The sequence below is a fragment of the Streptopelia decaocto genome, assembly GCF_964273445.1.
Source record: "Streptopelia decaocto genome assembly, chromosome: 2".
Classification (NCBI taxonomy): Eukaryota; Metazoa; Chordata; class Aves; order Columbiformes; family Columbidae; genus Streptopelia; species Streptopelia decaocto.
Genome location: NC_138655.1, coordinates 46,112,403 through 46,140,159, shown reverse-complemented (window position 1 = coordinate 46,140,159; position 27,757 = coordinate 46,112,403). Strand labels below are relative to the sequence as shown.

The window sequence follows — 27,757 nt, the reverse complement described above, 5'->3', positions numbered from 1 at the left end:
CTAGAGGTCTGCAGATGTACGATGCACAGGTATTGCTTCCAAGGTGATTTCCAAGGTATCAATTTCAGTACTTTTTTCTCCCTGCACAACCACCTTTACTGGTTTCTTACTGGCCTGTCTCACTTTCGCTTGGAGGTTGCTCTTCAAGGACAACGTTTCTTGAAGAGGCCATTCCATAGTGCTTGGCCTCTCCTGGCAGCATTTTGGATAGCTTTGAAAGCATTCAAAAGTATCACTGCACTTTTCATGGGGGAAATAAGAACATTCTCCAGCAACTGGCAGAGAATTACAGCTGAATTCATTTTCGGCCTTAAGTGTTCTCAGGTTGGTGTTTGAAGCTGATATGTAGTTCTGTGGTGCCTTGACACAAAAGCAACTCCTGATGCACAACTGTTGAAGAACTGTGAAATCTTTGGAGATGGCATTTCGGAAATTTGGCTTCAGGAGGAGATAGATAACTGGATTGTAGAGTGTGGAGGACTTTGCAAAGACAGCTGGCACAGCAAAGGCTAACGGAGGAATCTTATCTATTGATCCAAAAGCTACCCACATGGCAATGATGGCGTAAGGGCTCCAGGCAGCAAAAAATCCGATGCACACAGCAACACTCAGCTTGCAGAGAAAAGGAGAAAACAGTGAGTTTAAAAATTGCATGCAAGAGAAAAATAGCCAACAAAATAGTATACACATAAAAATACGACCTGATTGAACCTCCTTGTTAAGAGTCTTCCCAAGTCTTCCATCATATCTCAACTGCTCTCCAAACACAGATTTGTCTAGCAAATTAATTCTATCTGAAACTTAGTTCTGCCTGAAGCTTCAGTTAAAATGTATCAGCTCCTACATTTCTCTTCCTCTTCACTAAAGTGCCAAGAAAACTCGTTTTCAGCTGCTAATTGTGCCACCTGCCTGAGCTGCCCTCTGCAAGTGCGAGTACAGAGCTGCTAACTAGCTCAGCTAATTGCAAATCCACAACTTTTCTCAGTGAGGTTCTGGCTATAGATTGAAGGTTGGAAAAATCATGTTTTTTTTTTCTATTAAGACAGATGACATTATTGTTTTCAGAGAGAATGAAAGAAACTCTGAACACTAGCACCAGAGGAACACACACTAGACTCTTTTAAGACATAGAGAGCTCCTCCAAATGCTATTATTTTCTCCCTAAGTTTGATAGTCTCACAAATTTTATTTTGTAAGAAGAAATGCATGGTGATTGCCAAGAAATATATATCACAAGTTTTATAAGGAATGTCTGTGTCATTTAACTGTTTTTGCTATTAGGCTAAAATCTGTTTATGAATTCTTGCATTTCTCTACAAAGCCATCTGCTATAATAACAGTGGCACAGAAATTTGTGGGTGATAACCTGTTAGAGCTTCCATGAAGTCCAAAGTTAGTGTGATTTGACAGAACTGTAAATGAGGTATTATGACAGAATGAGACTAGTTAAGAAACAATGAAGAGGCAAACCCATAAGACAGGGTAGACTTATTTTTTCTCTTTGTTTCCATAGCATTATATTTCTTGACTGAAGGTCTGGATCTACCTATGGATATACTGGTGCAATATGCATGGGTTTTGTAATCCTCAACTGTCCATGGTCAGTATTCAAGACTGAAACTAAATGCAGTCTCTCTGGCAAGCAATATGCCTTGGCCCTTTAGAATCACAATAAGAAGAAATGGGTACTAGAATCAATTGATGCATTTCCCAAATGGCTTATTTATGACAGCAATTAAGCTTTGGGATTGCAATAAGCTTTACCTTGTTCATGTGGAAAAAATAAAATAAAATAAAATAAAATAATACAATAAAATAAAATACAATAGGCACATATTTTCAAGGAGCTCATAGCCCGCTTTCCAGACTGCATCAATACAGTTTCTACAGCAAGGAGGGGATCGATCTTGCACAGCTTGAGCTGTCAAAAATCTTACATGCTAAATCTAAAGCAGTCTAGGTTCTTTACAGTGTCAATGGACAGAGAGACTTCTATGTCTAAAACAGGTGTGACAGATTGTTCTCAGGTCTTTCTCACTGACAATTTTCAAGATGTACTTAAGATAATTACTAAGTTTTAGCAAAGCACAATTAGGCAAAAGGAACTCCCTTTGAGGTATTTAAGCATATCAACCATATGTATACATACATGAATGTAGAAAGAGACTTTGTTATCATTACTTATATTGTCATGCCACATATTGAGAAGTCTGGAGTTTAATACATCAGAGCAGAAAAGGACTTAACACACTCTGCCTATGGTAAGAAGTTTCAAGACAAGTCCTTGATGAAGTGCCTTCATCTCCTTAAGATCAACAAAATTACTGACATGGTTCCAAGAAGACAGGTATGAGGAGTGGACTAACCAGTGATGCCAACACGAGATGGCAAAGAATGTCAAGATTTTCACACACACAACTTTGGAACTCAGATAAAGGTCCACTATATCAACCTGTTTACTATAGCAAAGAAGATTTAGAAAATTCTTCCATCTAGATAATAAACTTACTAAAAATACATTAAACTTATCATTATACTTGTATGGAGACTACAACATTATTGCTTAAGATTGTCAGGATTATCAAGAATTTCATTAAGGAGGACCAATGTACAGAAAGCATGGAAAGGAGTTTCTGCTCAAGTTCAGGAATGATATTTTAATGCCCACAGATTTCTTGTAAAACCCTGTGCCCCTACAGATCTTTCACCAAGCACAGAACGATTGGAGCCTGCAGGCACAGATGAGTCAAATCTGCAGGCTGTCAGGGCCCATCCATCCAACACGCCTGAAGCCAATGCTAGGAATAGGCAGGGAAGTGGAATTTTGGAGTATTCAGCATCTCGTGTGTCTGGACTTGAAGTATCTCTTTATACAACAGAGAAATTTGTTGGCATACGAATGTTCCTGGTACAAAATTATTAATAAAAGATATTTCACTGTAATAATAATGAGAGTTTAGAACAGAAAGTCGGAAATAAATTTTCTGCTTGTTAAGAAATATATTGCAAAATGGTTTTGAATAAGAAGACATGAACATTAATGAATTAGAGGAATTCAGCCTTCCTGATATCATGTCATTTAAATTGAGAAGATGACATGTTGTTCTTCTTGTGGATCATATACGGTCCATCATTTGTCTTATTTGTAGAACCTTTTGCTTACTTCAGCAGCAAAATTCGTTCTTGTCCGCAAAACAGAAAAGGATATTTGCAACAAGCGCTTAACTTTTCTCAATTTATTTATGCAATATGCTTATTGCAGCACAGCTTTAAAGGATTCTCAGTTCCCAGAGGCTGCAAAGAAGGAGAAATGGGCTTTTAGTAGGTAATTAGATAAGGCAAAGACAAAGAAAATAAAATGGTGCTTTCTTCTTTCACTTTTAAAGGAATTGATATGGGTGAAGCTATTCTGCTGAGAATATAAAGTTTTTCCTACAAATTGTTTCTGACAGAGTAAATGCAACTATTTTCAAAATCTGTGAGACTCAGTCCAAATGCTATAAGCATAATGCTTATAAGCAGCAAATTAATTCCAATGATTTTTTAATGCCTCAAGGGACTATTACAACCTCTGCTTTGTTTTTCTGCAAAATAATAAGCCAGTGATCCAATGCATTGCTAAAACAGAAGAAGTAAAAGAAATTAGAAATTCACAAGCTAACCGCTGAAAATTCAAGTCATGAATTTTACTTCTCTCTTCACTCAACGAAGTACAAAGGAGTAAAAAAGTAAAAAGAGTAAAGTACTGCTACGGTACCATGGTTCAGAAAAGAATACTTGATTCATATTGGTGTCTGCTCTAAAACTAGTAAATTGGCCTCTTTCCAAAGATTACTCTGCTCTCAAGACCTTGGAACAGACCTTTGGCAGCATTTTTTAAGCAGTCTGGCACTATTTTGTTCACTTATTCTTTTATACATATGCATTCAACATTGTAAGTAAGGTAACTGTGAGTTGGGCATTGAGTGTTTGTGTCTTCATGTGCATTTTCTCCCTTCACATGCATTTAGAAACAGCACATGGACCACTTCTCTCCAAATGGCTTTGAAATGCCTGCAGCAAATTGCAATGTTGCTGTGCCTTACAACTAAAACATCTGTTTAAGGTGAACAAAATCAAGAAAGGCATTGAGCAGCTGTAATTCTTTCACTTCAGGAGTAGATTTGCCCATTACAATGAATTATCCAGATTTAGCATCTGGTATTCTAAACTGTAGGTCTTCTTTCAAGAGTAACCTTTATCCAATTTTATTTCATTATATTTTCTATTATGCTCATAGATCTTCCCACCTGTAATTAGCCACAGCTTTCAAGATTGCTTCTGCCAGTGGATATATAATACTTTCAGTCTCAGAGCAGTGAGATATCCTCCATTAATATTGCTAGTGAAATTTATATTAATTAAAAATTTATTTATTGAGGAGTAAGAAAACCCACACACTATCTTCATGCATTGTACAAATCTAATTTAAGACCAAATAAACTCCATGGTGTGTAGATTTCTGTAATTTCTCTGGAAATCTTTGCATTCCATACTAAGAAAAAAAATCAGTTTATTCAATAAAAAACATTAGAAGAGAGATGTGAATTATTCAACATTCTCCTTTTCAGTGTTTTAAATAAGGTACTTCTGATGTATCATAAATTACAGCCACAAATAAATACAAGTTGAGTGCCAGGAGTTTTGTCCGAGGTCACACATGAAGTCTGAATCACAACAGAAACTGAACACAATCTCTCAGGCTTATCCCTCATGATTAAAACTGAATGTATGGTAAACAATTCAGAGATGGTATTTAAACAAATATTTGATAACACATGAAGTTACAGTCATGGTGGTTTTGCCCCTGCAACATCTAGGGGGACCTAGGGTGCATTTTTAAAATGGTTTAATCCTAAGCAACTCTCGGAGAAGAGGCAATTTCTGCATCTCTCTATTTGCATTTGTAATATTTATCTGCCTTATCTATATGCTCAGAGCATATTTTTTCCAGAAGTTGGGAAACCCATGCAGCTGTGAAGAGACCACATGACAACAACAGTGTCCTCTGTATGCATTATAAGTTATTTTTATGGCACTATTTAATAGCAATATCAGTAGTTAGCCCACCTAAGCACAAAAGCGCTAATAGCACTATACAGTTCCCATCTAGTTTTTGTCATTCTAAAATAGCACAGAAAAAAACCACTACAGACAGATCTTTTAATATGGAAAGTATATCAGTTATAGCGAATGTTATCTGTATTTTATTGATTTTTAAATAAAAATATTCAATTACTAATAAACAAATAGACTAAAGTGGGCATAAATTGAATGCTATGACCTGGTTATATTAATACAGTTTAGGAAAGAGATGGGCACGTAGTGTTCAGGGCAGTACAGCTTAAAGCAAATTGCAGGAACCCAGGAAACCTTTAGTATTACAGAGGAATTTGTGGCATTTTCTTGGCCTAGGCAGCTGCCAAGCAGGAGCTTCCATAACCATATACCTGGGCTTAGCTGAATTCTTAAGTCTCTAAGTCCAGTTTTAAGTGCCTAAGCAATTTCCTGGATTTAGTTTTTCAAGACTGAAGCAAAGTCCAAGCACTTCAGCTGAAGCTGGATCAGGCAGCAGAGGTACAGATCAGACCTGACCAGGACCCCTAAGCTACAGTGACCTGATACCAGAGCCAGGATGGAAAAGGCCAGAGGAAGAATGGGCTATAAATTGTCTTTAATTTGACAAGTGCTACAAAGTAGGTGATATTGCAGCTCAAATCCAGAAGAAAGAACTACAGTTCAACAAATGATCATTCCAAATACACCACAAAATTGACATATTTGGGGTGGATTATTTTAGAGGAGTTTCTTAAGGAAAAAAAGTCTCTTATCTCCTCTCTGCTTTTGAATTTCACTTAAACCATTCTCTTAGCAGGTATCTTCAAGGGATTATCATATAAAACTAGTTGTTTGTATTATTATTCCAAGGTGAGATTCTCTGCAGATAAGTAGTCTTAGAGTAACTCAAGAGTTTACAATCTAATAGTGAAGATCAAAGCAATTTTGAGGGGAAAAAATCAGAGAGTAAAAAGAAGAAATACTTGTCAGTACATGATAAGGAGTTCTGCTAGTGTTCCAGCAGCCAAGTAAATATAAACCTCTTTGATATAACAGTGTGTCTTTTCATGTTAACATCATAAATGAAATTTTGAAGTAGATATTATTTTCATTTTGCCAGTGTTTATTAGAAGGAACTCATAAGAATGACAAGTAGTATAGAACATGCTTTCAAATTTCTGAGTGTTGTGAACATATACTGTAGCCAGCATCTTGGTCTCACTAAGCAGGAGTATAGAAGTCAATTAGGATAAGCTATGAAGGGTCTTAAAAGCTAATTAAAGAGTTAAATTATAGTATCCTGTAGTCAAATGAAATACTTAAGAAAATGAATATTTACTGAATATCCAGGAGTGGGACAGGAATATATTTAAGAGCTTTAGTTGGGAAATGTTCCGTCTAAGAGTTATTACAAAGGAGGAGTAGGTAAGATGTGGACATAACTCTTTAGTTCTTAAACTGCTTGGACTGAGGATGATATTTAGGTTATGAGACCATGCAGCAGACAGGAGGATGGTGTTTCCCACAGTGGTCAAAACCAAGATACTCAAAGGGAGAGAGCAGGCAGATTAAGATCTCTAGTGCAACTACACTGCACTTGGTAATCTGAAGAGAGATGTCAGAGAGAGACCTAGTTTGCTATCATGAAAAAGATAAATAAGATCATCCATACAGCAGCAGATCTGTGAGATATCCAGTTGTATTTGCAAATTAGAGTATTCATCTTCCTGAACAGAGAGAGAACAGAAGGACCAAAGATGACTCTAAGCAGAAAACAGAAGGGTGGAAAGGAAGATACTTAGAAGGACATTGTAAGCAAGCAACTAGAGAAATGAGAGAAGGATTCATTGAAATTAAGAAGAAAACAACTACAACAACAAAAATATTTTCTCACTGGAGAAAATTAACAGAGTCAAGAAGAAACATTCATGTCTTTCAAGAGATGCATAATCTAAGGAGGGAAGCACAACAGATGTTAGCTGCAAGCTAATGCTGATCTTCTCCTGGAAAGGAAAGCGACATAGTTTGGCAACAGGAAACAGTTTCCATAACAAATACTGCAACCACAGGCTTAATTTTACTGTATAATCTAGTAGAACACAAACTTTCAGAAATTTTGGTTCAAAAATATTTACAGAAATATGCTTTTCTGTGACTTTTATTCTTTGTTCAGTTAAACACAAGAGAATTTGACCTCTACACTACTACTTAAAATCTCTAATGATATAAAACTTAAGCCTGGATCTCCTCTGGTATCTGTAGCTGGGCAAACAGAATTCACCTACTCAAAACCAGACTGGATTTCATAAGCACTGCTTCAAGAGCATGAGACCCAAACTCACTTCTACATAATGCTCTAATTTTTAACCTTCCTTTTGATCAAAAGTCTGAAACACTAATTTTCACAAGTAATGAAGCTCCATGAGCTTATCCCCCTTCAGAAACAACACAACTACTATTTGTATGTTTACCAACTCATTGCCATGCAGCAAATCTGCACAAGAAAATAGGGCTGTCTGAAATGAAAACATAGTAAAGACCAATTTTCTTTTCCATCTTTATTCCCTTCTTAGGAACTCTCTTGGTCCTTAAATAGTGCTGCCCAGCTGTGTTAAAAGCAGCTTGCCAAAGGCTGACTTTCAAATACCTTGACAGTAACGGTTTGTGCGTTGCTCATCCTGGTAGAACCAGAGACGTGCTGTTCCACTGCTTTCCTGGATTCTTTCACAGTTATCAGAATAAGAGAGTAGGAAGTGACAATTACTCCAAAAGGGAGAATAAAACAGAAAACAAAGAGGACTACGGCGTAAGACAGGGCCACGGCATTGACATTGGTAGAATGCCAGTCAATGCAGCAGGCTGTGCCATAGGGCTCCGCTCCATATTCTCCCCAGTGAGCTAAGGGAGAACAGGCAAAAATTGCTGCGTAGGTCCAAGCGCAGGCTATCAAGATTTGCCCATGTTCTCTCCTGAACCTGTTCCCTGGAAGATACAAAACAAATAGTGAAGATTAGCACAGTTGACATGTCTGAAGGGAGTTTCCCACGTGCTAGCCATTGAGCAGGGTAATTAAGAAGGATAATTTTAATGGGTGTTCAGAATATTATAGTATATTCAAGGTTTGTAAGAATAGGGCATGGATTACAACAAATTGTGAAAAAAAATCACAGAATCACAGGATGGTTGGGGGTTGGAAGGGACTTCTGGAGATCATCTAGCCCAACCTACCTGCTAAAGCAGGTTTGCCAGAGCAGATCACACAGGAATGTTTCCAGGTGGGGTTTGAATGTCTCCAGAGTAGGAGACACCACAGCCTGTCTGGGCAGCCTGTTCCAGTGCTCTGGCACCCTCACAGTAAAGAAGTTTCTCCCCATGTTTAGATGGAACCTCCTGTGCTTCAGTCTGTGCCCATTGCCCCTCTTCCTATTGTTGGGCACCACTGAAAGGAGTCTGGTCCCATCCTCTTGACATCCACCCTTGAGATATTTATAAACATTGATAAGATCCCCTCTCAGCCTTCTCTTCTCCAGGCTGAACAGACCCAGCTATTAATTGAATTAATAACTGAATTCTCTAATACATCTAGATACTTAGCACAACACAAACCTGTATGAATAAATCTCCATCAAAATGTAGAAATAAATTCTGAAAAAAATAATTCATTCAGGCTAGCCATGCTTTCAGATTGGAACTCTTATTTTGTGTTTCCAAATTACCATCCTGACTTAAAAGACCTTAAAAGTAATCAACTGCATGTATCTAGCCTTATAGTTAATTATCAGTGATCACAGAAATAAGCATTGTTTGACCAGATGTAAGAGAGATTCTAGAAGACTATTCTCTAGGATATGCAACTCCAAAATGGTGGTCTGTGTTCACATGAAAAACTGAGCAATCTAGGGCAGAAACATTAACTTACCATAAGCTGGAAAACAAATTTTGAGGCAGCACACAGTGCTCAGTAATGTCAGTGTTGAGAGACTGCAGATCCCAAAGAGCACCCCACAAAATGCATAGAACAAGCAAATCTGTTTCCCATACAGCCACCTGAAAAATAACCAAGAAAGTTAATTCTTAGATGCTCTCCGTCTTTCTTAAATGTAATAGTAAATGGTAGAAATATATTTGCATTTGTAGCCTTAAAAATTCAATAAAACTGCACGCTTAAATTATTTGTTGGTCAGCGATCAACTACAGAAGATATTTTCATTTGAAAACCTTACAGCAATCATGTCCTGCTCTATATTTATGATTCATATTTAAGTTTTTTTATTTTTGTAAAACAAAGGAGTATATCTTAATGACAATCATACTGAAAAGAAAAATCTAAATGCTTATCACTAGTAGGCCTAGGTCATAAAATAATATAGCTTATTGTTGTTTCTGCTAACATAATGTATATTTTTAAAACTAGTTTTCATCAAAATCAACACATTCTCTAGTGAAAGCTCTCCAGAAGAACAAAACTTTGATGTGAATCATTATACCTCCTTGCTTTCTATTCAGACACCGGCAGTACTTGCAGTAGCAGCTATCAAAAGCCCCATTCTGGAATTTGAAGACACCTTCTGTATTAGTCAACATATTTAGCAATATTTTAACACAGAAAGTAATGTGGTAAAAAACAAGTAATTACTGGATTTTTTTTTTGTTTTGATGTAAAAATGATAGAGCACTAGATGGGAGAAGGACAGAGAGAGATTTTTTCACTTCAAACCAAATATATTTTTTCACTTTGGTTAGCTGAAAACAGAATGTTTCCCAGGGTTTATGTTGGATGAAGTGCTCTCCATCTTGTTAAATATAATCTACTTGATTACATTGTTAAAGACTTATTCCTAGTTTTCTCAGTAAAGTGTTTCGGGAAGCCAAATCAGCATTGCATATTCACATCTGTACAGTTACAGGACATTCTGCAACAACTGGGATAGACCAAAATATTACAAAGATCATTCTTTCCCAAACCATGCAGAATAACTCCTAACAACCAGTTCTGATCTTCCTTTACTTTTTCTATCTAGTTCCCTTCTCCCAAACACTTTCATACTGCATGGGTTGCACAAATACTATCTGAGGTCTCATAATGAGCCTCCTAAACCTCCCAAATTTTAAAAGAAGATCACAAAAGATAGATTTTGCACAATTGTATGAGGTTGAATTCATGTGGGTAAAGGGGAGAGAAGCAAGGAGGGATGGAAGAAGTTCTAAATTCAGAGTGTTGGCCTCAAAATTAATCCAGAACACTACATTTCTATGCACCATCACTACCACTGCTTTTGGAGATCAAAAGTTAATTCAGAGTTGGTTTTTTTTGTAGTACCAAATTTCACTGTCAAATTGGAAAAAAAAAATGAAGCATTTCACCATCACTTGAATAACACTACCCACAAAGGGTAAATACAGTAGGAAGATGATGTTTGGAAAAAAGTCTCAGCTCTACAGAAATCAAAAAGATAGTGACCTCAAATAGACAAAAGTGCTAATTATCACCAGCAGTCCCTAAAGATGCTGTTACAGAGCATACACCTCTCAATCCATCTAATTAATTCCCACTTTGATGGCAAGCAAAGTGACAGAGTAATTCAGTCTTCATCACTGACAGACCTCCAGAGCCTGCCAAAGATGTTAAATATCGCATGTACAGTGAACAAACCTGTGTGAAAGGCTGGAGGTTACTGCTAGAGGGTACAGCGTCAGGGTCATACCAAGGTCACTGATGGCAAGGTTAATAATGAAGTATTCTGCTGGTTTCAACAAATTCTTTTTCTTGTAGGAGATGTATAGGAGAATACTGTTCCCACACAAGGAACATATTCCTGCAGAGAAATACACGATACAAAGAAATAGTTACTTTCAGACATCCTTTTTTCTTCTTTTTTTCCATGTACAGGAATAGGGTGACGTCATCATAGCATTTATCAGATAAACTTGTCTGGTTTTTATATTTGTGGATTTCTCTTCTTTGTTTTGTTTTGTTTTGTTTTTAATTTGATCTTTTTTTTCTGATTTCTTCCTGTTTTGTTTTTTTTTCCCTTCAAACTGTCTACAAAGAACTAATAAATAATTTTATCCATTAAATTAACTGACCTGCCAAAAAAAAATATTTCCTGTAGGAAGCTGGCATGAATTAAGCCAGAGACAACATCCCTATGGCACTGCACACATTTTCCCAGTTTGAGGTCCAGAGCTCTCCATTCACTAACCCTTCTTCCTTTCTCTTCGAGGCATTTTCTCAGAGGTGCCTGTTATAGTTCCTATTAATGACAGGCAATATAGCAAGAATGTTGAATTATGCATGAAAGAGAAAATGTAGTTAAGTATCATCTCTACGGTGTGTAGACAACTATTTCCTCTGGGAATGCTGGTTTACTATACTACAGGAGAGTCGTACATCACACTTTTTCTTAGGAAAAATTCAATTTTAATTTTTTGCTTTTATTTCTGATGGTGTATGATCTTGTATGGATTACCTGCTCAGTTTTTTAGCAGGCAACAACTGACATCATAGTCACTTTGGGATCTGTTTGACTGTATGATCAAAGCCATCCCTGTTCATGTACATTTCCATTGTGCAATTCTTGGAGGGAAGAGGCTTTACCTAAAACATTTTTTTTTCCTTTTTAAGCATATAATTTTTCTTTCAGATATTTTGTGTGACTTACACAAAATACATTCATCAATGTCAGAAACAAACTTGACTTTTACAGTCAAGTCTCCTTACCACATCAAATATTGCCAAAACTCTATAAACACGCACACCATGAAATTATACTTACCAAACACTATATAACATATTCCAACAAAAATATCAGCTGACTCTGTTATTTTGGACTGGAATGTTGAGTTACTGAAAGATGGACTCATCTGAAAAACAAAACCGGACACAGTATTAGAAATTCAATATCCATGCAGACACCTGTGGTCCCTCTGCAAGGCTGTAAGCTGTTTTGTGAGGAAAGGACAGTAAGAATTTTATTTCATTTTATTTCATTTTATGAATTAATATATCTGAGTGGAGGATGCAAAGAAGACAGAGCCAGGCTCTTTTCAGTGATGCCCAGCACTAAGACAAGAAGTAATGGGCACAAAGTAAAACACAGGAGAACCCCTCTGAACATCAAGAAACTTTTTCACTGTGAGAGTGACCAAGCACTGGCACACGTTGCCCAGGGAGGTTGTGGAGTCTCTATCCTTAGAGATATTAAAAAAAACATCTTGAGGAGAGGAGTTGAACTAGACAACCTCCAGAGGTCCCTTCCAATCTCAACTGTTCCGTGATTCTGTGGAATTTACAGGTGAAATCACAACCTAGAACCAATGCTGAGGTAAACTGATTTCTGTTAATTTGAGGGACTCATCCAAATCTGAAAATGTCACAACATTACAAATGCAATTGATGAGCAAGGGTGCATTCAAATTTGAAAACTTGACTTGGCTCAACAAGGTTTTTTTCCAGAATATTGCTCATCACCACTTTACAACAACCATAGGAACCAAGGTAGGAAATCTTAACAACAGCAGATACAGAACTGCAAATATAAACCTAATCCAAGCAAAACAAAACAACATCAAACAAACAAACAAACAAAAAACAGAGAGAGAGAAAAGTAGGAAAAGCATCAAGATAACTAGCAAGTGGAGACAAGAATGTGTGTGATACATGCACTTAATTCTACATTTAACTCGTAACCTTATGTAGGCGTGAGCCAAGTAGATTCTCTTTCTCTCTGTCTTCCACAAGCACTCCACTACTCCACTTTTATTTCCAGTCCCCACTCTCCACTTTTCGGAATCTGTCTCATTGAGTGTATTTGGAAACCTGTCTGTAGAAATTTGTGCTTCTCTGGCCCAGAAATTGGCAAAGTATATGCGAGAGTTAGGGGCTGAAGGTAAATCAACAGTCTTCCTTTAGTGTGCAACTCCTGCCAGTTCCCTTTAAACCAAAACAGACTGAACTCTCTCAAATTTAAGGAAGAGTCTTATTAAATTTAAAAGAGTCTATAATCCAGATATCCTATGTGTCAACTCTGAACATAACTACAGGTGTTAGTATAAAGTCTTCGTCAAGGAGACATACTGTATGATGAGTCAAGTCAATGGGATATTGCTCAACTTTTCCTAGCAAAATCCTTTGTGAAGAGGGTTACACTAATGAAAAAAAGCTTCTCTCAGCTGTCTTCATTTTGGTCTGAGATACATACTGGTATAACTCAGAAAAATGCCATAGTTACCTCTTACTGTCCTCTGTCACTCCTGTATTCAAGGATTCTGCCATGAGACCAGCCCTGTGACACAGTTCAGACCTTATCGCCCATGCAGAGGATCAACATAAGGAAAGTAACATGCAATAAATTTGCAATACACCTGCTAGAGCCAAACCCAGACACACAGATGCTCTCACATATAGGGTTTAACATATCACACAACTGAAGGGCAAAGACCTCAGGTGGAGCTGTCTTCTAGCACAGTCAGAAGGAAAGTAAGTCTAGTAAAGGCTAATGATTTTGTTTGTTTGCTTTTCCTCCTCTCACAGACGCTGTTGCTGTATTGTCTTAACCAGTGTTAGAGAGATTAGTTCTTGGCAAACTGAAGTTACCACAAAAATATGATGACAAAAACTCAGCAAATTCCTCCAGATACATTCACAGGCCTTTACCCTGGATAATGATAAACGTATTATCTCTGCCAGTCATTTCTCACGTTCCCTTTGCTTCCGTTGAGTTTCTTGTGGCAAAGGGAAAGGTCCTGTCTCCTGCTTGATCCCTGTAGACAGTAACAGTCTCTCGCTCCATCCCCAACTCAAGAGCAGCTTGCAATGAGGCAGCAGCACAGCCTTACATGTTTCGTTTGAGGGCAACATGGGAAATGTCCAAGAAAACAACACCCAGAGGAATGAAGTCATCTCAGCAAATGGCTAAAGCTCCCAGTCACATAGCACTTAAACTCGCTGTGTTTTAGCTAACTAACTGGTGTGTATGCACATTAAATGATGACCTTGTAGCTGCATTTTTTTGTCTCAGGCAGAGTATCTAAATTCAGCTTGTCCATCTTTCCTACAACTTCCTATAATCTGCTAATTATCCCAGTGGCCCATCAGTTGTTCCGACATACAATTGTCTTTCCCTCTGTTGCTATAACCCAGGACACCTCCACTGAAACCAAAGGTGCTGTATGTTTGTTCACCAGGTGTTCACTCAGGAGGAATTTTAAGCCCAGTGCATAACACTACTATTTATTATTTAATCCTTTTACCAATATTTGTTCCATTCATTAAGCAGAAGCAGTATCAGCAAGATTTCACATCCCAAGCCTCTAGCATTTTCCTGGTGGCCAGTGCTGCAGCATGTGACTGCCTTCAAGAGACAGCGACAAAAATAGTGACAGGACATTCATCTGCTTTTTCCCTGAGGCAATCTATTCACAAAGGAAGGCTGAGCTCATTGCAGATGTTAGTGTGCCATTTTCAATGCTCTCTTCCATGAAAAGCAGATTTCATATTTGCTGAAATGAAAGACATTCTACCCTAGAAGATGCAGATCTTCAGTTGGTCATGAGTTATGGAAATCTGCTTGAGCTCCCAGTTTTCCAAAGCTGTGTGCTCACTTGTCAGAAGTAGACTCTCTTAAGCTTAATCCTTGTGGTCTTTGGGATTAATTTTGGACAATGAAACGCCAAGCTGAGAAAAGGGGAGTTTTATTCCAAGTGCCCAGTGCCGGCTGGACTGAGGTAGGGGAGCATTTAAACCACAACTTCCATACTTCAAAGAGTTGTTCAGACATGACAAAAGCAGTCTGATATTCCCAATAGATGCAGTGTCCCTCATCCAGAAAGCATCCAGCCAATTTGCGTTTGATAGGAGTGACCCCCACTTTTCTGAGGAGACAAGAAATCTCTCACTTAGAACTGTCAGGAAAATGTTTTGGGTTCTTTTTTGTGTCGCTGACAATGAGGCTTCTACTTCTCTCATTTACTTTATCCCTGTTCCAGTAGTAGCAGTTTTTGCCTGCCACTGTAGATGAAAATCACTTCAAGGTTGTTGTAACCTATTTCTCTCTTTCTGTTTTGGAAAGCCTACTCCCCAGAGCCTGCCCTACTCAACTCCACTCCGACTTATCTCCAGCACCAGAGCTTGTGTGATGCCAGTGTGACAGCTCTGTGAACTGACAAGAATTGCAAGAATAAGTGTTTCAGCCTTCTGTGTGTTATCAAAATAAGGAAAAAAAATAATTATAATAATAAGGGAAGTGATGATCAAATAAGAATGACTCCATCTTTGCTAATAATGATAAAAAAATGCCTCAATTAAACAGCATTTTAATAATCACCTGAACAGTCCATTCCAATAGTTCTTACTTTTAGTGTTTGGAAATTTACTTTTTTTCTGAGCACTGTAAATATTTCTTGCTGTTCTTTTACAGTAATTTTTAACTAAAATTTTGCCTTCTCAGGAGCAGTAAAGCCATTTTAATCATGAATTCCCAAGCTGCTAAGTCTCCAGAAACCTGCCACCTCAGTGGTTTCCAAGCATCACCTTTTTGCAGACATTTGTAGTAATTTTACAGCTAAGTACAGTGATTCATTTTACACATCAGAAGAAAACAGAGAGTTGGTTACATTAAGAAACACTTTAAAAACAAATAATATTTAGTCAATTCATTATTTAAAAGCAAAATAATCACTTTTACAAAACCATCTTCAAATAGGAACTAGAATAGAAAAGAACTGCATCCTGATGTTTCAAAAACCACTCAACATTCCCTAACATGCTGTGCTGGCAGATAGCTACAAGTTTCACTGTCTCTTTTTTCTTTTTTTTTTTTTTTTGATGAACTACATAATGATATTTTTGAAAAAATACTTTACCTGTGTTTACCTGTAAATTTTTTTATCTGAAAAATACTTTCTCTGTATTTTTCTCCCACCTTCCCTCAATAGCTAGAACAACTTACCAAGACACAAGAAATCCATTAAAATTTAAAATTTAAAAAATCTACAAAATCTATTTACAACTTTTAAACTTTTAATAGTATGTTAATTACCACAAATCAAACACCAACTGAGGTCTGGACATCTATATTCAATGTATCAGTTTAAAATTCACACTCTTAGTTACGCTATTGTCATTGTGAATATGTTATAAATCTCTCATTTTCTCCCTTCAGATAGTCTTCTGTTGACTTCAGTTCTTCCGTCTTCCCCAAATAATGTTTTCTCTAAGTATTCAACGCTTTGGTCTTTCCCTACATTGTATATATTAGCTTAAAAAGGTAGATAGAAAATAACCTAGTAGGAAAAGTATGTAGCAGATGGAGCAGCAGGGAGGAGGAGGTAAAATCAATAAATGAACACAGGCTAATAATTCAACATTAAATGTAAAGTATTTGTGACAACTGGCAGATACTGTTTCATTTCAAGTCAGGTTAGTAACATCAACACATGACTAAGGAACTAGAAGCAGAATAAATTCAATTGTGCTTTCAATAATCATATTTTTAATACTAAAAGCTCTGCACTCTTTTTAATCATCTGTATCTACTAAATATGTGACATAAGACAAACTGCTATGCCTTAGTTTAAAAAAATCACAGAAATCTTTTTTTTAAAGAAAAAGTTTACTCCTCAATAGCTCTGACAAAAGAATTAAGCCAATAAAAGGTACACATAGAAATGTTGGTGATTTCACAGTGCATGAAAGATTTCTGAAATAAGGAAGAAATAGAGGACTTTACCAATAAAACAAGAAACTTCTTTTTCTGCCATGGCCATACTTTTGAAGACTTTGGATGTTATAATACTGTATTAGACCACAGTCTCTTGTTCACACGTATGAATAAATATTTCTGTATACACGTTTCTAGTCTCTCATTTTTTTCGCTCCCATTGACATTTTGGCACGCAATCGTAAAATCAGCTGGCTATACACCCGTGCATGGATGCACTGACGTCCTATCATTGTTCAGTCATACGGAGAATTCTCTTGGAAATTAATCTGATTTCTCACTCTGGCTATAGAAAGGCATATTTTTGGAGCACAAGGACTGAAATAATGCTCATCTCCAACATCGTGTCACTCCACCTTCTATAAATAGCAATTGCTGGAAGAATTAATTGGAAGTCAAAGAGCATTGTGTTGTGTGCAGAAGCTTATCCATTAATGTACAAGGGATAGTTCTGCAAGAAGAAAGCAGGGATACCTTTCAAAAGTTCTGATATTACAAATCATTAAATTACCCTGAATTATTCTTTTCTTTCTGAAAATGCTCAGTGCCAGATAATGTGCTTCTATTTGTCCTGTCAACCACATTAAAAGCATTCACATGAAGTAAACACATTAAGATGAAAAAAAGTTGTACAAAGCCCACCTGAGACAACCTGTGTGATCCTGAATGGAATATGACAGGAGAAACCCTTAAGCTCCAGCTTAGCAGTACTGCTACTTTCACAACCCACCACAGAAAGGTGAAATTTTTAAGTAGATCTGTTAAATTTAGTAAATAAGAACAGAATAAAATAAATAAATACATTAAAATAAAAAAATAAAAATAAAATAAAATAAAATAAAATAAAATAAAATAAAATAAAATAAAATAAAATAAAATAAAATAAAATAAAATAAAATAAAATAAAATAAAATAAAATAAAATAAAATAAAATAAAATAAAATAAAATAAAATAAAACCTGTTGTGTACATTACTAAGACCAAGTAATTATTTCTATATTTCCACCACCAAAATCAAGACAAAAATCTTCTCAGAAACTTCTTTATACTAAGAAGTTATCTGAGATTCAGAGATATAAGACACTTCATAAGAAACCTCTCATAAGAGGCCACAGAGGTCACACAACATGACCACCATCTGATACAAGCTATTGAACTTTGCAAAATTAAAGCAATTATCCAGGCTTGACCTAAAACGCAAGGTCCAGCATACTCCTTAGGAAGTCGCTCAGAGGATTCATAGGGGGAAGGAGAAGACGATGCTTTGTTTTTGCCATTTGTCTGGCCCCAATTTCCAATCATGCCAACTCCCACATCAGCACAAAAAAGACCAAAAGTAAGTCACCGTTAACCTTTCCTTGACGATTTAAATGGAATGAACTCCAGAGGTTTAGGACAGAGGCTGTTTCTGCTCCAGCAAACTGACTTCACTGGCCTCAGCAGGAGATCTGGCACTCCAGGATTTTGCCTTTCACCTACAATAGACCAATCCAATATCTAAAACTTCTCAAGATCAGCGCCGTCTCTTAGGAGTTTTGTGGCTATCAGCCTTTGTTTTCAGTATCCCATAATGCTACCTTATTATTCCTTATTATTAACTTTACACCTCAGATTATCTTCAGGAGAAGAAATCTGATCCAGCCTAGTCACCTGTTTCTACCTCACCCCCGTGCATTCAGACTAAAATCCTGATGTTGAGGGGAGTGTTGACCAACCTTTCCACCTGAGCAGGACACACAGTTTCTACTGGCAAGGTGAGCTGCTTTGCCATGATATCACTGAACTCGTATTAGATCTGATGCGTCCCAAGGGGTCAGATTTAAATGAATGAAAATAATACATTCCCCTACCTTCCAGAAACACAGGTCTTATACATATGGGATGTACAGTGTGCACTCTCATTTACCAAATGTTGCCCTTTTGAGAAGGTGAGGTAGTTCTCAGCAAATAATTATTCATAGCATATCATTATTCATATTCTGGATCCATTGTATATACTAAAAACTCTCAGATTCAACTATTATAATTCAGTCACCTTCTAGTTAGACAGCTGCAATTGTTCAAAACAAAGCATGAACAGCATTCAGTATTTAATTGTAGAAAAAGGTTAGTAAAATGGAAAAAAAAAAATTAATTGCTGGGATGAGATGAATAAGCAGAAAAGCAGAGTGAAAAAAGGGAAAAATCATACAACTGCTGTCTATATTCAGAATTTACTTTCAGCTTTGACAACAACCAAAAAATTTCCACTGGGTACCTGAAAACATTCCTGAACATCAGGAAAACATAAATATTAAGTGCAGAATATTTACAAAGAATGTAATTCAAACCATATACCTGGCTGAAAAAAAAAATGGTTTAATTCTAATATTCCTGTAATTTTGTTTTTACCTGGTGAATGGAAGATTTATTTAACCAATCAGTAAAGAGAAATTTAGAAATTTGTAATACTCCACCAAACTTTTTAACATAGCCTGCACTCATAACCACAGATAGGTTTCTGAAAGCTGATTAGATCACAGGCTACAAATGATGCAGATACAGAAAAAACAGTGACAATTCAGTGAGAGGTTAAAGCAGTAACTTGCTAATTTTGTCTCTCAAGAGGTCATAAAAAAGACTATTAGCTAGACTGCCACGTCTGCTAAGTTGAAACACATTTCCAAAGATTTAAAAATAAATTATCTGTATATAGAGCAGGAATTCTACTGCTTGCTAGAAAGAGAACTGAGTAATTAGAAAAATATGAAGGAGTGAAACAGTATTGATTCAGGTCCACAGGTCAAAAAGTCTCATTAATCCTGATTAGGTCTCAGGTATCCAGGGAACAACTGGGTCCAACGGAATTTATTTCATCCCTACCTGGTGAAATGGTTGTTATAATTCACACAAATATATGTTGCTTCTGTTATAATTTCTGTTTTGACCTAGCAAACTAGGCTACATTGGAACAGAAACATGAAGCAGAGGCTGATGAGAAAAGTGACCTCAGTACAGTTGTTACAAAATCCTATCCACAAACCCATTAATTACAGCTGTGTGAAACATTTTTGATAAAAGTTCGTTAAATGTTCCAGGTAACCTCAACACTCTTTTTTTTTTTTTTGTAAAACACACATGCTTTTCCTACTGTCCTGGTTAATAATCCAGAAAAACCCCACAGCATAATACTTTGCTGAAATTTGTCTAAGTTAATAGCACTTGATACGTTGCTTCAAGATTTACTTCAACTATGTTTTTTTTAAGATTTGAAAGCTGAGTGCTTTATTTTATTGAAATCATTTAACAAAACAGGATTTTTCAGCTGTTATTTTTTTCTATCACTGCAAAATTATCTGAAAAACCACTTATTAGCCAAGTTCTTACCTCACAGTGCCTGTGTTTCATGCAGGTTACCCCTTATATTCCGTATGGTATTATACCCTGTGGATGTCTAGATATTTGTAGTTTGATTACTAGAGAAGCTTCCTCCCTCCCTGCAAGGAGGGTTTGCAGTAGCAGTGGACTCCTGTTCATTACTGTCACTGCTCCAGTGCAGGTGGAACAGTTGCCAACGTGTTTTGTGCAAGCGGTCCATGAATCTCGAATATATTTCCCTGTCGTTCTGCCAGCACCACAACTGATTGGCCTCTCAGCAAGTTTTGGAGACTTAAGAGATGTGTTTTGATTGCTCTCCTTTTCCTCCAGATGTTTATAGACTACACAGGTTAAATAAGATGAGCTACTGCTCATTCCATCAAAATAGCTAATGTATCAATTACTTATAGTACTAAGAAAAATGAGATGAAATGGCAGACACTTTCATAATATGGCATAGTCATAAAGATAGTAAAAATATCCAGAATTATTGCTAGGGACTTTAAAAGTAAAATACAAGATGCACATTTCAGTTCAGTGCAGCTATGAATGCTTGTTATGATAATTCAACTAATGAATTGGTCTGCATTTGCACAAATAATCTTATTTATTTCAAGGCAGAAGTCTGCATCTTCTACTTTTGAGATAAAAAGTAGGCTTCATACAGAAGCTGTAGCTTAAGCATCCTATGTTCTCAATATCATATTCTCTCACATTGAAAGTAATAAAGTGATAGGATGGGACAGAGAAGAAAGTCTGGTCTAGAAGGGCCCCATTTCTTTCCATTTTCTCTTCTTCAAGTAAGACAACCTCCTAAAGTATTGTTATTTCTCCGTCACTTCATCATTTCTTCTCCTCGTATTTTTTCTTATTGCAACTGATTTGTAATGTAAAGATTGCTTGGGAAATTAAATATTCATACTCTGGAAGTCATCAGTGTCAAAATTGCTTTATAGACCTTGCTTGTATATGCAGCCAGAGCAGAGGATGAGAAAAAAATGCTTTTTTATTGTATTGCTCCTATGTGAATTTGAAAATAAAGCACTCTCAGACAAACAAACAAACAAACAACAACAACAACAAAAACTTGGAGCAAAACTATGGGGAAAAAATTAATGATTAACCTTTTGGAGGAATGTTCTGGGCTCAGAGTAAGAATGCCTTTCAATAGCAACTTATACATAGGAGTTAGTTCCTCATCTGATTTAGATCTGTGTAGCTCAAATACTGTAAGCAGTGAAGGGACCACCAGCCTCCAGCCTAACCTCCTGAATTACAAAATATAAACACATTTTAATTTTTGTTTGCAGAAATTTGGAGATCTAGTCATCATTTTCTAAAGGTTAATTTTTCTCACAGAAATGTTTATATCTTTCTTTTCCTGTTTTTAACCTGAATTCATCTAGCATCAGTTATCAACCACTAACTCTCATTTTACTGTTTTCCACTGAAAAACCTTGTGGTATCAGGAATCTACTCCCCATATACATACCTACAAAGCATGATTATGTCATAGTCATCACTTGGGTAAAATAAATTGAGTTTCTTAATTATTCTATGATGGAACTATTTTTTTTTTAATTACTCTTGAAGCTTTCTCTGTCTCATTCCCAAGTCCTCAGTCTGCTTTTTTCCTGCTAGGTCACAAAGCTTCTAACCTCAAAACATCTTCACAAATGCAGTATCTAACTTCTCCCACTTAATATTCCCCAATTTCAATATGCACAGCTAGAATTTTTTCTCAGTCACATTGGTCAATCGTAAGTTACTGCTGCTGCTAAGCTCTCTTTTTTTTCTTTGTAATATTCTGGGCTGGTTTATGTTTCATGTATGTCTTTGTATTTGACTGACCCAGCTCTTTCTTTATAACAATGCAAAGATTTCTTCTAAATCATTGTTGAAAAACATGAAATATTCTTAGCCAGCAGCAGACCTATGGATAGATGCTACTTACGTTGCTTTTTACTTTTTTCCTTCTATTACTTTTCAGGTACTTCCAGATAACCATTTTAGAAACCTAATGAATTCTACCTTGATTTTTTTTTTAATGAAGCTAGTGTTCTTCCTAGCAAAATCACTACATATATGGCAGATTATACCACTAATGAACCAAGCCCCTAAGAATCAGTGTCACTGTGTATTTCTGTTTGAGTGTTTTCATTTGTTTCCCACAAACATCGAAGCACTACAATGTCTGAAACAAATTTTGAGGAGAAGCAGCATAAGAGCTACAGTAGATTACATCAGTATAATTATTTACCTGCTTGCAGTAGATTAGTGCAGACCTGGCCAATAAATGTTGACCAACTTTCACTATACCTTGACCGAGAAATATCAGCTGAAAAATTCTCCAAACTAATTTGAAGTAGGGATTTTATTTTAATATCTTGCACTCTCCTAGCAAGCAGGAGTAAAAAAAAAAAAAAAACAAAAAAACAAAAACAAAAGTCAAGTTTTTATTTTTAGTTATTTGCACTTTACTGTACCACAAAACACTAGAAGAAAAGGTTAAAAATATACTGCTTATTCCATTGTTATTTCATTGGGTTGGCAACAAATTATGATTTTACTTCTTCACCAGAGCATTGTAATTAATGACATAAACTATTTTTTGATACTGCAGCCCGCAACAATTGATTTCTCTTAGGGAAATCAATTTCTCCTGTTCATTTTCAGGAAAAAGAGGAATTAAAGTTAAATTTTGAAATAAATAAGGCTAAATATTATTCACTGAGCACATTAATTTTTAAAAACACTTTCTGTTCTAATCAGTAAGGGGTGGCCCATTAATGGCTGGGTATTTTAGTAACATTTCTATAAGATCATCAACTCTTAGAAAGATATATAGACCTGATCACTGAAGGATGTCTGCCTGAGGAAGACGTTTTGGTAAATTGTGCTTACATTCATACTTCACACAGAATCAAGTTGAGAGACTTCCAGGAGATCCCCCTTACAGTCAGCACTAGGACTCAGACAGCAAAGGCTCCGTGTAACAGTGACGTAGGTACCACAGCACTTTATTGTTTTCCTTTTGACACTTTGGAAATTTTGCAGTCCTTCACTTCCTGTTATCCACATTGTGAGAGTAAACTTTATTTAGAAAATTTCAGAAAAATCAGAAAAATATTTCAGAAAACATCAGAAAAAGATGATCTAAAGAACAACTTGTTCTTCTCAGCTCACTGTTAAGCCATAATCCCACCTTTTTTAAACTGTTCTTCCTTACAGTAGTAAATAGTCCCACTTCTCATCCAACAGCTTACTTTAATGATCACGACATGCCATCACATTGTTCCCGTAACTCAATAGGACAGTAATCTGATGACCAAATCCCAATAGGTAACGGAGAGTGAAACACCTGGATATCACCAGGTGCTCAAAAAAGGAGCTTCATTTTGTGATGAAACATGAAGAAATTTCAAAATAGATTTCCATTTGAGTTGACCCAATCCTAAGCAGTCTTTGAAACTTCATTTAAAGTTTCCAAATATTTATACTTCCTTATCATTAAGGTTTTCTTGCAAAAATACATTTTACGGTTCCACAGAAAATTTACAATGAGCTCCCTTTCAAAGTTTTATTTATTGTTGAATGAAATAAACAGAATGAACAGTCTAAAACACAGGTAACAAACACAGGGAGCTGAACATATAGAAACATCTCAGATGCACTACAAAGAATGCAGACATATCTATATGTAGATATATCTATTTTCAAAGGTAAAAGCACACTAACACACCTTACTAAATTAAAATACCTCTCTAATCTCTACCGCTCCAAGCACCAATTTCACCATATGTACAAACCCACTAATTTCATCCATTCATTAATACTGAACTCATGAATAGGCAAATCATTGTATCCTGCCCCTACCTTTTCTCACAGGGCAGGCAGGCAGAGATTTTGTGAGGAACAAAACAATCCACTTTTGCTCCTCTGAAGGATAAAAATCATAATTTTCCTCACAGTAGGGGTCTGCACACCTATCAGTGAGGTGTCCAGCTCTGACTATGTTGCAGGATGCTTGCCTCACTCTAAACCAGAATGTTTTCCTGTAACCATCCATCCATGCCTTCAATATACACGGAGGACATACTCCTACAACTGTTGTTATGTTTCAGTTTGGAATTAGAATCCTAGTTTATGTTGCAGTAAAGAAAAGAACCGGAACAAATAACAACCTGTTCCTGTGCTCCACAAGGTATGAGCCAGGAGAACAAAACCAAGAAGATAAGGTTTACAGTACAAGCCCTTGATACTGAAATGCTTATTCCAGAACTAAAAAATATTGATGTAGCAGTCAGCAGACTAAGTAAACCCTCTTAATAAGCACACTTCAAAATAACATATTTAAACCTGCCATGACAAATATTATTGCAGAATAACAACCTTTAACCTGACGGGATGCTTACACATAGTTCTCTGGTTTTTAGTTTGCTAATAGATTTTTAAAAATCAAGTAACTTAGGCCTTAAAGTCAATTGCTCAATGAACAGAGGTTCCTATACTAGTAATTGTAGAATGGAAATGATTCATGAAGAATCTTTGCTGAAGAATAAAACTAGGCAAGAGGTTTCAACCAATCTGGAAGGAAAGGGAACACAATCCTACCTTGTGGTTGTCTGATTTGAGTGAAAATCCTGGTGAGGAGACCTTGGTCATCTCTGTTGAGTTCCAAGACACCCTCTGAGAGCTGACTGCACTTTCTGTGGTGAACCACTTGAGTCCTGAGGAAAATCCAGCCCTGTGAGAAACCTGCAAAAAGTCTTTATATGCTTCAAGACAGAGAATCTGTAATTTGGTCTCAATCATGTTCTGTTCTATAGTTTCTATAATTTATTTTGTGAATTGGTTGATATCATGATCAGAGTTTCCAGTTATTGTCAGCATAAAGAGTGCATCCTGTGTCTCCACAGACACACACAGACATTAGGAAATTAAGCAGGAACCATTTACACTTTGTCCATATAAGGAGTGAGGCTGCATAATATGCTCAGTATTTGAAAATACAAACAAAGATTAATATTTCCATTTCAAAAGTGGTTAAGATATTGACCTTTCTGAAGAACACTCAGGTAACAGAAGTATCATTCAACTCTAAACCACCAAATGGCAAACATCTTGTATCAAAGGAAGATGTAAAATACCTAAAAAGGTGGAAGGCTCCATGGTACAGCCAGCAGTCTATAGCTGTGAGCCCATTAGAATATATTATATTGTAATATTTAAAAAATTAGAAGGAAATTCGATTGATTTAGAGGTTGGTATCAACTTCAAAATGAAGAAAAAATATTTTAAAAGATGCCTTGAGCAAGGGAATAGTACTTCATAGAAGTTAACATGCACTATCACCATTGCTTTATGTGAACCAGAAAAAATGTTTGTTTCATTTATGCCTTGAATTAAATTGAGATATTGTTTCTTCTGTCTGTTAAAAACTCTCTGGATTGAAAGCCTGTCTCTCAGCAAGGAAGTCAGTAATTTCATCTTCCACAAGATAGTGTTAGCTGCTACTAAATATGCTGGTTCTCTTCATGAAACGTGAAACTCAGACCCTAAACAGATTTAGAGGGCTGGCAAGGGAATGCTTTGCAGGAATTCGCTGCCAGGAAAATCACAGGCATCAACTGAACAGTATTAGGCCAGCTTTTAGAAGAGAAAGTATTGCCTCACTCAATTTGTAGATACTAACTGAATTAGGTCTCTCATATCCAAATTGTCGCTCCTGTGTGAAAGAGACTCTAAAATGGGTGCTCTGTGGTTCCACACTTAGAGGTCAAGAGATAAGTGACATCCTGGAATGCTATTTATATCTCTGCAAAAACAAAGAAGAGTTAATGTAAAAACTGTCATCATGCTAGAATCCTATATTTACTTTTAAAAAGCTTGATAAAATGTGCAAATCAAATTTCAGACTGGCACTTCTAAATGTTACAAGAAGGGTGTCATGCTCATTCTGACAGTGCTGGCAGCAAGCAAGATGCAAAAGATGCTGTTGGAAAGGGACTCATGTACCCTCAGAACAACTCTTCACTGCTCTGTCCATAATCTCTAATAGTGCCCTAAAAAGGCATTCTTCACCTTTGTTTCGTCTGCTCTACTTTGTTTTGCCTATTTCACTACATAACCTTGCAGTATAACAAACAAAACGTAATAAAAAGAGTTCCAACCCCATAGAATTTACAGTTGGTTGTACAGTGGAACAGCGACATCACCTAAAGCATTTACAGATTATGGAGAAAAATAAAAACAAAACCAAAAAACACATTATGACAAGTTTATTGCAATCACTAAAATGAAACTTGAGAATACTTCGAAAAGCATTTAATATATGTGACTAAATAAGAAAGAAAGAAAATCTGCTAATTAGGTAGTCCTATAATTATTTTGCATAGCTAGAACAAGACCAAATTATTTATGCTTGGGAAATAAATCTACTGCTGATCTTGAAAAGCCCTAGCAAGAATTAACTCAGGCTTGTGCTGAGCACAGACCATGCATGGTTCACTTCAATCACAGTAAAATATACCACAGTCCAGTGGAATAGCTACTGGGAGCTGTATTACTTGCTAATAATAGGTGCCCTTGGAACAAGGAAGATGTTATAAAGTGATCGCATAATTTTCCCTGCCAAAATAACCAAAGAAAAACTTGACCTATGGATTCAGAAAATCTAGGCACACTATAAAGAACCATATTAATATATTGTTGAATAAATGAAGCAAATAACCAGCTGGGATTGTAACTTCATCATTTGCAAGCCACCAGCAAAGTAAGCTGGATGTAAAAATACTCGGGATAACATGTCATCACCAAATACCATGAACTGCTGCAGAAATTTTATTCTGCAAACACTGTTCCTCCAGGAGAGGAACAAAGTGAAGTGAATCAAAGTGAAGTAAGGGGAAGGACAGTAGTTAAATGATTAGAGTTGAGATGATCAAGGCACTGAATAAGGTGGGTGATGCAGATGCCTTCTAAAGAGACAGTAGAAATAATATTAGGACATAATGTTATATAATCTACGAACAGGTTAACAAGGAAGACAATTTCAGGGGATCCTCTACTGACCTTTATGTTTGTAACAGCATAAAATCCTTACAGTCTAACTGCTCCTCAAAACTTCAGTACCAGGGTAGAAAACAAATCTTTAGAAAAAAACACATTAAACAACAAAAACTAAATCAAATGTTTAAATAAATTAAATTAAGAGGGGCACCACTTCTGAAAACTATGATTAGAGCACTCACTATGACCAGAAGACATTGTTCCTGAAGTATTTCAACATCACACATTACATTACCTTTGTTTTCAATGGCAATCCTCTCAGTAGCTCTAAAGCCAAAAGTTAAACACAAGAAAAGAGACCAGTGTGGGCCCAACAGTACAAAGCAGAGCATGGCAAGTTAACACGACAGACAGCTCTCAGAACAGCCAAAATTCCCCCATTTTGGCTGGTTCTAACTGCTGGTCTTATTCATTGGCTTCATACTGCAGTTTTGCCCAAGAGGAGAGCAGAAAGGATGCCCCCAGCAAATGAGAGAGCATCTTCATCACACAGTTCTGTTTTTATTAGTTAA

The 27,757-nt window shown here is 36.4% G+C and overlaps 1 protein-coding gene across 1 annotated transcript; it reads right to left on the bottom strand.

Moving 5' to 3' along the window:
- LOC309435816 (opsin-5-like) lies at positions 1-27,303 on the bottom strand (the record flags this gene model as incomplete). The annotated part of the gene is made up of 7 exons (XM_082044560.1): positions 27,249-27,303; positions 24,789-24,932; positions 11,874-11,961; positions 10,751-10,913; positions 9,017-9,144; positions 7,745-8,079; positions 1-612 (listed from the first exon to the last, which is right to left on the bottom strand). Exons 2-7 carry the CDS (start codon positions 24,837-24,839, stop codon positions 1-3), a joined length of 1,377 nt encoding a protein of 458 aa, XP_081900686.1. The 5' UTR covers positions 24,840-24,932; positions 27,249-27,303.
- Positions 27,304-27,757: the final 454 nt, after the last annotated feature.